General features: G+C 42.1%; 1 protein-coding gene across 5 annotated transcripts in view; it reads right to left on the reverse strand.

The window, feature by feature from the left end:
* The window catches only part of MTUS1 (microtubule associated scaffold protein 1), a 110,468-nt gene that overhangs the window by 19,738 nt on the left and 78,546 nt on the right, over window positions 1–12,184 (reverse strand). For 4 of the 5 annotated variants that reach the window (XM_064368715.1, XM_064368714.1, XM_064368716.1 and 1 more), the window contains one exon: window positions 9,334–9,400. In XM_064368715.1, the coding sequence (XP_064224785.1) occupies window positions 9,334–9,400 (67 nt within the window). Of the gene's footprint in view, window positions 1–9,333; window positions 9,401–10,419; window positions 10,898–12,184 lie in introns of those variants that run through there. The other variant, XM_064368718.1, reaches the window with a different exon arrangement.

Below are 12,184 nucleotides of genomic sequence, written 5' to 3' on the forward strand. Positions count from 1 at the left end.
TGGGATCTGACTGGCTATTTTTCCCAAGCTGAGATGAAGAAGAAAGAAGTTAATTCATATGCACCATGGACGCCTCAAGGTAGTAGGGCGTAATTCTCTAGTGGAAGCACTGCTGAAAAGACTGCAAGACAAGGCAGGTAAAAAACCACCTTTTCCCTGCTACACTAGTTAGTGCTGACAAAGTCTGACTCACAGGTGGGAAGAGAATTCCACTCAGCCAGTCTTCCATCTCCATCTTGGTGCCTGGGTACCAGCTGGGCCTCCCCTAAGCTTCCAGCCTCTCCCTGCCAATGTTCCTCCTTCCACCCTTGAAGAGAAGCCTGAGAAGGCTTTGCTGTTTTTCAGCTCGTTCACTGGCCAACAACATGCTGCAGAACAGATGCTCTCTCTCTTTTTTTTAAATAATCACAACAGCAAACACTCCATGTACAAACGAAACCATTTCGGAATAAAAGCGGGCTGGAGGCGAGAGTTCAGCCGCAAAACTGACAACATATTCTAAGAGTCAGGCCTGAGAAAAGTGAGGCAGACTTTAAAGCAAGCCTGTTTCAATCAAGAGTTTCAATATAATAAGAGGGCGATTTCGAGTCAGGTACTGTTCTGCCTCTCCTCCTCCCTCATGAATCATTTTTTAGGGCACAAGAGTAAAAAGGCTGCCGAAAGTCCTTGGCATGTGTAAAATTTGAAAGCTTATTTGTAAGAATGGACTCAATTCAGTTGGAGTTACTTCAGATTATCCTTACTATGCGTATTTGATTTTTACATAGTTTGTTCTTTACATAAAAGAAACCACATCCTAGACAGCTACTGCAGTGTCAAAGGGTAGTCCCAGGAGCACCTGCATCAGAACCACCTGGATGACCATTAAAAGTGCAGATCCCTGTACGCCGTTCCCAGCCAACCTCGTCAGAAGCAACGGGCATAAGAACTGAGGATCTGCATTTTAACCAGCTCTATTTTATTACACAATAAAGTTTGAGAACCACTATTCTACACCAAAGGGTACTAAATTAGGAATTCAGAGACTGGCATTAGGACAAGGAACAGGATAAGGAGAAACAGTGGGTCTCAAACACACGTACCATTGGTAAAACTGCATTTCTGCAGGTGAAAGAACAGGGCCTTTTACTTATAAATACAGCCAGCCAAAGTCCAAATTGAGAGCAGATGTGGATAGGAAGAGAATGAGCTAAGTTTGAGGTGGCTATCAACTCTGTCTTCAAACAAGTCAGGGAGATAAATAGCTCTGTTTTGGCCTACGGGTGGTTTTCAGTATATTAATAGATTTTTCATTAAAGCCTACTTCAAGAAAAATCACTTCTGGAATTTTACAACTCAAAAGTGACTTAGCTGTAAAGAGTTTTAAAAGAATTTTAAATACACAGCCTTGTTAAACCAAAATTGTAGATAAAAATGGAACAGTAAACAAATCAACACATTACACATGGTGTGAGGCAGTCTGAAGTTCACAGACCCTGGGTAAGTGTTGATTAGACAATGTGTATACTGCTTTTGGCAATACACTGTTTTTGCAAGTTACCTTCCTCAGTAAGATACATTTTAACAGTATTTCTTAAACTTTTGATTAGAAGAAAAATATTCCAAAAGTAGTTATCAATGCAAACTAGTGTTTACTTCAAATAATTTTCTAATCTTTTGCATCATTTCATCAAACTTTCCCTGTGGTGACTACCGGAAGACTGGTGGTCTAGCTAATGGGTTCTTATGCAAGCTCTTTGCTTTCTAGCTGTTCAGCCCTTGGGAAGTTACTTAACTTCTGAGCCTCAATTGATTTTTTAAAAATAAAATGCAAAACGAGTAGATCGAGAGCTGAACACTGATTGTTAGGGATGAGTAGGCACCAAATACACAATACTGCTATACCTAGCTCATCAATTTCACGCACAAAAATCCACTAGTGTTTTTACACTATTATGGGAATACGTGACATTTGTGGTGAATGAAGAATTAAAATCTTGTTTCACAAAATAAAAAGAATCAGGACTAATGTATAAAAAGATGTGAGTTAGGTGTTAATTCTGATGGCTAAAAAATAATTTTGAAATACAAAATAACTTTTTCTTCATTAATTTAGATCAAGCTTGTCCAACCCTCAGCCTGCAGGTGGCCCAGGACAGCTGTGAATGCGGCCCAACACAAATTTGTAAACTTTCTTAAAACATTATGAGATTTGTGGTTTTTCTTTTAGCTCACGAGCTATTGCTAGTGTTAGTGTATTTTATGTGTGGCACTAGAGAAGTCTTCTTCTTTCAGTGCTGCCCAGGGAAGCCCAGATTGGATACCCCTGATTTAGATGAAAAGTCCAATTCCAAGGATTCACATTAATAAAAAGTAAAAGGAACCCAAAAGATCATAATCATGGCCCGCTATTGCACCAGTTTTTATTCAACACGACTCTAGGAAGAATCTTATCCTAGAGGCAAAATGTCTGCTCTAGATGCAAACTGTTTTAAATCTAACTGTAATCTGTTTCAAAGGCTGACACAAAATGATCTGCTGATTAACTGGGATTGTCAGACATAACATAAAATGTATTGAAGAGAATTACAGCTCTCCTTTATGACTATGAATTCCTAATGCTACAAGTATTATTATTTTTTCTTTGCAGGATGTGGGTTTTATTTCTTTTTTTTTTTTTTTTTTTTTTTTTTTTGAGACGGAGTTTCGCTCTTGTTACCCAGGCTGGAGTGCAATGGCGCGATCTCGGCTCACCGCAACCTCCGCCTCCTGGGTTCAGGCAATTCTCCTGCCTCAGCCTCCTGAGTAGCTGGGATTACAGGCACGCGCCACTATGCCCAGCTAATTTTTTTTGTATTAGTAGAGACGGGGTTTCACAATGTTGACCAGGATGGTCTCGATCTCTTGACCTCGTGATCCACCCGCCTCGGCCTCCCAAAGTGCTGGGATTACAGGCTTGAGCCACCGCGCCCGGCCGGGTTTTATTTCTTAATTATTCTGACTCTGCTTTAACTTTTATTTTAGGTTCAGGGGTACATGTGCAGGTTTGTTATATGTAAACTTGAATTGCAGCAGTTTGTTGTACAGATTATTTCATCACCCAGGTACTAAGCCCAGTACCCAATAGTTTTTCTGCTCTTCTCCCTCCTCCCACCTTCCATCCTCCACCCTCAGGGAGATCCCAATGTCTGCTGTTCCCCGATTTGTGTCCATATGTGTTTGTCACAGAAATGTTATTTAAACAGTTTATAGGAAAACATTTGTGCATAAAAAACACTGAGCGTTAGCATATTGGTAAAGTTCCCTAGCTCCCATCCTTGGTAATAAAATCATTCATTATTGAAGTCTAAGCACCTAGTAAGTGCCAAAGCACAAGGTGAGAGAACTACCAAAAATTAGAGAGATACTGGCCTTGACCTTGAGGAGTTCCCAATTCTACATGGCAAGAAGAGGACTATAAACAAATCACTACAGAACAGAATCTTAAATGTGTACAAAGTGCTTTGAAGGGCACATTAGAAGGCACAATTCACTTGCTTGAAAGATAGGGGCAAAATTCAACTGAAGATATTTTAGCTAAGACTTAAAAACTGAGTAAATGAGGAAGAGCCTGAGGGGTCAACGACAGGAGGGGAATGGAAAGTAGAGCGTCCACTCCAGGCAGAGAGGATACTGTGTGTCAGATGTGGACAAGAGGTGCGGAGGAACCCAGGGCTGGGCCTGGGAGGGGAGAGGAGGCGTGAATAAAGCGGGAAGAGAGCGTCTAGACGTGAATGTGGACTGGAAGGTTTCAGTCACTCAAATCATAAATGCTGTGCTTAGTATGTTTGCATTTTTTCTCAAGGCCAAAATGGAGTCTTTTGCGTTTGTTAAAAATGTCCAGTAGAGGCCAGACACAGTGGCTCATTCCTGTAATCCCACACTTTGGGAGGCCGAGGCAGGTGGAGCAAATGAGGTCAGGTGTTCGAGACCAGCCTGGCAAACATGGTGAAATCTTGTCTCTACTAAAAATACAAAAATTAGCCGGGCATGGTGGCAGGTACCTATAATCCCAGCTACTCAGGAGGCTGAGGCAGGAGAATCGCTTGAACCCAGGAGGTGGAGGCTGCAGTGAGCCAAGATTGCGCCACTGCATTCCAGCCTGGGCGTCTAAGTAAAAACTGCTTCTAAAAAAAGAATATATCCAGTAGAGACACATGTTGGCTTTACTTTAAGTACAATCCTGGCCGCAAGTGGAGAGGAGAGTACAGGCCTGGAGGCAAGGTGACCTGTTTGGTAGCTGTTACAGTATTTTCCAGGTGAGAAATTGTGGGACTTAAAACAGCAGCAGCCAGAATGCTGAGCAGAGATGGATCATTTAGGTGACATTTAGGACACAGACTGATATGCATGTGGAAAATGGGGAACAGGAGTATGATTTCAGTTGTTAGCTAGGGTGGTAAGTGAATTATAATGCCAACGCCAAAGCTGAGGAACAGGGGTAGACGAGGAGACGCTGCTCAAGAAAGAAGGGCTGGGCCATCAGGAAGGCCTGATTATACTGGACTTGCTGACCTGGTGGCAGCCCGTCACTGGGAAGCATCTGCAGCTTGGGAAGGAGACGACGAGAAAAATAAATCTGGGTTGTTGTTGTATAGGTAGGAGCTGAAACCATGCGAACGGATGAGCAAACAGCTGGCAATGAAACCCCTGCTATACACTATGATACTATTTAAGGGGTAAGTGAACTTATGGGACAGCCACTTGATAGAGTTTCCCACAATCCATTAATGTTGATCATAATGAAGACCATGAGGCAGTGTGGAAAAGTGCAAAAAGGTCACAGCAGTCATTTGACCAGGTGTAGGGGCTCACATCTGTAATGCCAGCACTTTGGGAGGTCAAGGCGGGCAGATCACTTGAGTCAAGCATTCCAGACCAGCCTGGCCAACATGGTGAAACCCTAACTCTACTAAAACTACAAAAATTAGCCCAGTGTGGTGGTGTGTGCCTGTAATCCCAGCTACTCGGGAGGTTGAGGCAGGAGAACTGCTTGAACCCAGGAGGCAGAGGTTGCAGTGAGCCGAGATCATGCCACTGCACTCCAGCCCAGGCAACAGAGCAAGACCCTGTCTTTAAAAAAAAAAAAAAAAAAAAAAAAAAAAAGATCAAAGCAGACATTTAACATACATGAATCTCAAAAGTATTATGAAGGAAGCCAGAGACAAAAAAACAGCATACTTTATCTTGCCATTTAAATGAGATGCTAGTTCAGACAAAACCTTTCATGATAAAGGTTAGGTGAGTGTTTGCTTCTGAGGGAAGGGCTGATCCATGTGAAATGGCATGAAACAATTTTCTGGGATGACAGAAATAATCTAAGTCTGATAAGGATGTAGGTTTTAGGAGTACATGTCTGTCAAACCTGATGGAATAATAAGCATTTCATTGTATGAACATTATACCTTCATTTAAATAATTATAGTATAAAGCTGTATCTAGTCACATAAACTAAGAACAGGGACTATGCAAATGAAGTTATGTCAGGGTGGTAGAGCTATGAGCTCTGTTTTCTTCTCACTTAAAAATTTTAATTTTCATACACTGTTCCTAAAAAAACATTTAAAACTTCAAATGCCAAAAAATACTTACCAATTACCCAAGAAAACAGAAAACATACTATATTATTTTTCCATAGGAAGCAGAAAAGAATCTCTACAATTGCGGACTTTATACCTTATAGAGGTAAGGTATAAAGAAAAGTGACCAGAAAACACAAGAGACAGTAAATACATCAACGCAGAGTATCAAAGAATCACTGGATCAAACGGACCCTCTTAAGAGTTTTTGCAGAAGCAAAGTACCAGTCCTTCCATGAAAGTGTGAAAAAGTGCAAAAAGGTCACAGCAGACATTTGACCACGTGCAGGGGCTCACATCTGTAATCCCAGCACTTTGGGAGGCTGAGGTGGGCGGATCACTTGAATCAAACGTTCCAGACCAGCCTGGCCAACATGGTGAAACCCCATCTCTACTAAAAACACAAAAATTAGCCCAGCGTGGCTCAGACAGCGGATACACACAGGCTGCACTGGAGGCTAGCTGGCTTCACTTGGTGGTATAGGATGCTGCCAGAGTGAGAGTGAGAGTGGGAGAACAACGGGAAAGTCAGTGGCTGGTGGGGACAGCTGGAGGCCATTAGATTGGGAAGGTGGAAAGCACAGACTCTTCCTGGGTTTCGGTGCTCCCGAGTTTATGAGCAGTCCTTTTTCTTTGCAGTTCTTAGTAGTCTACGTATTTTGTCTCAATTTTCATAGAGAAGGCGAAGAGAAATCACTCAATGCGAGAGTGACACCAACCCCCATCGCCCCACCCCCATTATTCTGGAGGGAAAAAGTAGATGCTTTGATGATAGTGATGGTGGCAGCTCTCTTTTCCAGAGTTGCTGTGGGCCAGGCACTATGCCACTGCTTCACATGCATTACTGTTTTATTCAAGCTCCACAATAACCCAGCAAAATGCATACTGATTTCTTATCACCAGTGAAAAAATCATACTCAAAGAAGTTAGGGAGCATCCAACTAGGAGTGGATGGACAAAAACCTAGGTTCTGACTCCACACACCGAATACTGGATCAGGAGAATACTGATGAGGTCTCATTTCCATTTGAGTGTGAAGAGCCTGTCGTTGGAGATTTCTAATAATATTTAGTCTAATGACTATTCCTTTCTGTAGCATAGAAGATGTCCTCATGAAATGGCCAATGTGGTTAATTACTACACAGATGTAAAGCTGCATACATCCTAATACCTATTACTTCATAGCAGTTAACACTTAGTGCTAAATGCTTTACAATGCATTATCTCATGTAATCCTCACAACCACCCTTGGGGCAGACAATTATCACCGCCATTTTTACCGAGAATGAAATTGGGACAGAAGAGACACAAAGTGACTTGTCCTAAGTCACTCAGTTACCAGAGATCTGGACTCGGACAGTGTGATAACATGAGCCTAACCACTTTACTGCCTCAAATTTTAAAACTGAGGTCTCAACTTTGCTACGTGAAACCATCTCAACTCATGCTGAAACTAACAATCCAACCTGCAGCCTTGAAAGGGCTTCCTGCACTGCTTCAATCACAAGTGTTTGTAGGTTTCACTTCTCTCTCCTTACAGAACCAAAACCCTTCTCCAAACGGAGAAGGGCTGCCATCAGATGTATGCCTGATGTAACAGTGGCAATGACACATTCCCTAAGAGGCCAGTGCTGGGTGACTGAGGATCTGGACAGGCCACCCACTATACCAACACTCTGGTGGCAGAGAAGCAGCACGCCAGGCAGCCTCCTTGTCACGGACAGAAAGGTGACAGTGGGCACAGACGGTTACAGCTATTTCCTGCCAGGCTACTTGACTCACTGGAGGTGCTGAATCCCTGAGCCCCAACTGCAATCACTTAATTGTGCTGTCCACTAAAATGTAAAAAGAGTAGCCTGCATTCAAGCAGAGTGAATGGCAACAGTGTTCCATTCTCATTTCTGCCTTGTCTTAGGAGAGAGGTTGAAACGTGAATCTCTAGATAGGCTCACCTCCACTTCCACTGGGTTATAATGAACTCTGGAACAAACACACAAAAGGCCTCTTTCCTAATCTTCACACTCTCTATTAATTACATTATTTAAGGCATGGACAAAAGCAAATTGCGTTGGTCATTTAGGTAATCATAAGAGCAGCTGTTAAGTCACATGGCAGAAAGCCAGCCAAGTCTGAGAGCTGGGCTGTCTCTTAGCTGGGGTTTCCTTGAACTGTTTCACCAGAACTCTCAAGTCTTTGGGATTCTGAAGTTTCCATCTGTGTTAAAATTACTTTTCCATAAAGAGGACTTCATTTCCACAGCCTAAAATAAGATCAGGACTGATGTCTTGGCTAGGTATTAAGAATCTGTACGGTTAGTCAGGGATTTGGCCTCGCCTCCCATTGGAAGGGGAAAAGGGAAGAGAAATGCAGAAAGTTTTTTTAAAAAAAAAAAGACAGGGTCTTGCTCTGTTGCCCAGGCTTGAATGCAGTGGCACAATGATAGCTCACTGCAGCCTCAAACTCTTGGGCTCAAGCAATCTTCCCACCTCAGACTCCCGAGTAACTGGGACAGCAGGAACACACCACCATGCTTGGCTGATTTTTAAATTATTTTTTGTACAGTCAGGGTCCTGCTATATTGCTCAAGCTTGTCTCAAACTTCTGGCCTCAAGTGATCCTCCCACCCCAGCCTCCCAAAGCACTGGGATTTTAGGTGTGAGCTACTGCACCCAGCCCAGAGAAAAAGTCTTGTCCCCACATTCACTGGCCTTTGATTTTTGCCCTGGTGAAGGTGAGAGAATCAAGAGTATTCAAATCCAGCAAATCAGATTGGCAGTGTTTAAACTCTGGTCTTGTCCAAAAGAGAAATGCGCAGTTTCTCCTAGAGTTGGGTGAACATAATTTGCTTCTCTTGTTGTTACCTTGCGTTATTCATACAACATACCTGGGCATATTTTGGTGGAGTCTGTAACATAAGCAGAATACTGCAAGGGCAAGGAAATCAGCCCTTGGACGATCAGCTCCAGATCTGGCTGAAGCTGAAGCAGGAAGGTGATTCCCTAGACAGAGAAGCCCAGGGCAGAGAGCGGAACCCCAAAGTGGTCAGTTTACTCCGTGATGGAAGCTGACATAGAAAAGACAGCGTCGTCTCTGTTCCATGAACCCTAAGGACTTCCAAGAGGGACTGGAACTAAAATAAGAGTTTAGCCTGTAAACTGCAGAGCTGGGTGGTGAGTGTTGCAGACATGGGCTCCCTGTGGAGCGGGGAGGTGATTCACCATCGGCCCCCTCCAAATAGTAAGATTAGCATAGAATGTGCCTTTTTCAGACAGGTAGTCCTAATGGACAGCTGCCTTTCAACTTCATACTGACTACTCACAAACCATCCCTTGGAAGTATAATGTATTTACTGTTACAAAGGGGGGAAACTTTCACTCTTCTCATAAGAAAAGTGGTTCCGAAAAAAAAAAAAAACAAACATTATTTAACAGGAATTCACACAATTACAAAAATAATTCTGTCCCTCTTTTCAGCAACAGAAATGTTTTGCTCATCAGAAGTTCTGCTAGGCTTAGTCAGATCAGTGCCAGGAATTCTGTGAAGTGGAGGTCAAGCTGCCAAGATTCAAAAGAAATGTCGATAGTAAGTGTTTGCACAGATACCAGGGAGGGAGTGCTAACAGCTCCCAGCATGCAACTCCAGCCACACTGCAGACAGGACAACCACATTTTCCAGTGTTCCCCTTGTCCCATAAAATTTAACAACAACAACAACAACAACAAGAAAAAGCTCTTACCTAGCTCTCCCCGGAGGTTAACAAGTTCTTGAGATAGGGTTTTGTGTTGTTTCAGCGCTTCCTCCCGCTGCGGAAAACACACATCAAGTTACTAATGTTTTCAGGAGGGTCCCCTTCAGTAAGGTACACATTTGTTATCACTAGGAAAACCGAGACCCAGGATTGAGAAGCCAAGATATGAATCATTTAGGCTAACAATTTGTGTTGCTGAAAAAAACACGGTTGTCCCTTCGTTGTTAAGGAAATTCGTATTTGAAAAATCTGTATTTTTGCAGGTCCCAGTGAAACTTTTGTTTGAGGCAGTGAATGCCCCATTTAGAAATATTTACTTTGAGCCAGGCTTCACTGCTGATCCATAGAGCCTTTCGGCTAATGCATACTGTACTTAAGACGTAATGCATTCTCCTCCTCCAAGGGCAATAAACATCTAATCAGTTTAAGATAAATATTTAATGTTATAAACATAGGCACATATATGCACTTTGTCCCATATTTGCAAATAAAAGTTTCGTTACAATGCCAATCCTTCTAAAAGAAAGACAAGAAGTTTGTTATAAAGCTACAGCAGAAAGATAATCCTTTAAAGAGAAAACTAATTTTTTCAGCTCCGTACCATTTTCTAAGGATTATGATATTTTGGATCAGTGATCATTCTAAATAGACGTTAGAAAAACAAACCAAAGAAAACCAGATGGCTGTTTTTAGTATTAGAGAAGCAATGATCAACCTTGAGGTAAAGAATAATTTTCAATTACCAGCAACTCACAGCAATCACACATACACACATACTTACACAAATACAGTAATTACATACAGTTCCTTAAAAGGTAGATTCCCTAGCACCAGGGCGTAACTAAAAAAAAAAAACATGAAGAATTTCAAAGCTGGCTGAAAAATGCCCTCACAAGGATCACCCAAGACGGAGCTCCCACCGCATCCTGATCACAGCCTTGCGGAGATCATGAGACCCGGCCTTTGCAGGCAAGAGTTGCTTGTCATTCAAAGCGTTTTCCCGGAATTCCAGACAGCCTCTGCAGTAGTCCCTGACATTCTTCCAGAAAAGCACTATAAACAAATACTAATTACCCTTGTTGCTGCACATGGAGAATAGAGGCACATTTTGCTGCTGGGGCAGCCCATTTTCCAGCTTCTGTCTCCAAGTCCCCCCACCCCTCGCACTGTCCAAGAAGCATACAGGTGGCTGCGCCACCCACCAGTCGGGTCTGTCTACATTCAAAGCTCTAGCAGGAGGCTCGCCATTGGCCCTCGGGCGTCTTACTTCATGTCCTGCAGGTTACCGTGCGCCTCGGATCCCTCTCTCACAGAAGCTGATACTGCAGCTTCTGCCTTTGGCACAGGCAGCCTGCGATTACTTAAAGCCACAGCCTTTCATTTATGAAAAACGAGAGCCAGGCATTAGACTGATCGATTGCCACTTAGTTAAATATCAGCTGCAAGAAGGGAAAGAAAAACTGACCCTCTCTGCTTGGATAATGGAGTTATTTTTAGACTTCGTGAGCCTTTTTCCTCCCCTCTCTAATTGAGGTCATTAGATGATCACACTTACTAATAGAAAAGGGAAACTTGTTCTTCAAAACTCATATACTAAATGAGGTTATGAACTAGGTGAAGGGCAAGGAAAGGGGTGTGCTGTCGTTTAGCATTTTAAATGACATTATGAAATGAGCGGTGTTTCAAAATCAGTCTGAAGTGCTCATCTGAGAGTTGGAGATCCCATGTATTTTTAACTTTTGCTTTGTTCTCACCTCTCAGTAAGAGCTAAGGCAGTCAAGTCTAAATGCCAGCACTGAAACATGGTCAAGAGGAACTGGGATTTAAGAGACACTTTTCACTGAGTACCTTTCGGCCTCAATGGTATTCTAAATGCTTGGTGGTTTTTAAAAACATGGTATTAAGTTGTTCTGAAATCACCAATCAGTAAGTCTGAGTTTTTAAAATTAATTCATCATTTTCTAATGTAGAAATTAAAGTTTGAGGAAAATCAGCCTGCATAATAGAACAAAAAAATATGTATCATATATACTTCTCCTAATACCGTAAATTTAAGTCTTAATTTTGTTTAGTAATCTACTTCAAGTAAATACCAGGAAGTTTTGTCACTCAGGTAACAGGAAAAACAAGACAGCTTTACTAAATACCCACAAGCAATCCCGAAACTCATTTGGTAAACTGGCTTAAAATGCACCTTTCAGTAGCAGCCAAGTTGCTAACAGAAGGAAGAGATGGCAAGAAAATTAAATCATTATTCAAATTTATGGAAACTAATGGGAAGATGAAAAAAATCAGAAATTACAGCTAGTATAATTTCAAAGAATAATTTTGTGAAAATCTTATGTTCTATTGCAAAAACATGCCAGGTGACATTTTTGCTTATTCAAAGGGCTTTTGGGAAAGGGAGTTTCACTAAGCATGAGGACATTTCCCCAAACTTCTCCTCACTGCACTCCACGTTCCTGTCCTTAATACCTCAGAAACCACCCACATCTTCCAACCTCCATCAGTCACAGTAACGGCAACAGGAAAACTTTGAGGTTATCTGTTATTCTTTGTCTAAATGGGTGGTGCAAAAATCAGTCAGTTCTTCCTTCGTAAGGTGTCCTGAATCCACTGCACTTTTTCTATTAGTGTTACCTCCGCTCTAGTCCTGATCCTAGCCCATTCCTGGACTATGCCAAGCATCCCTTCACCATTCAGAGGGCTGTTAGATTATTAGTCCATATTCTCTGTACATACAAACTCCCTTGCTCACAAGGAGCCTTTTAAATGCATTCGAAATAAATTTTAAAAACCCACTTCACCATAGTTCCGCGGACTTGAAGCATTTAGCCTC

This window comes from Aotus nancymaae, unplaced genomic scaffold (genome assembly GCF_030222135.1).
Source record: "Aotus nancymaae isolate 86718 unplaced genomic scaffold, 86718_ANA_hifiasm-v0.15.2.pri h1tg000079l, whole genome shotgun sequence".
Taxonomy (NCBI): domain Eukaryota; kingdom Metazoa; phylum Chordata; class Mammalia; order Primates; family Aotidae; genus Aotus; species Aotus nancymaae.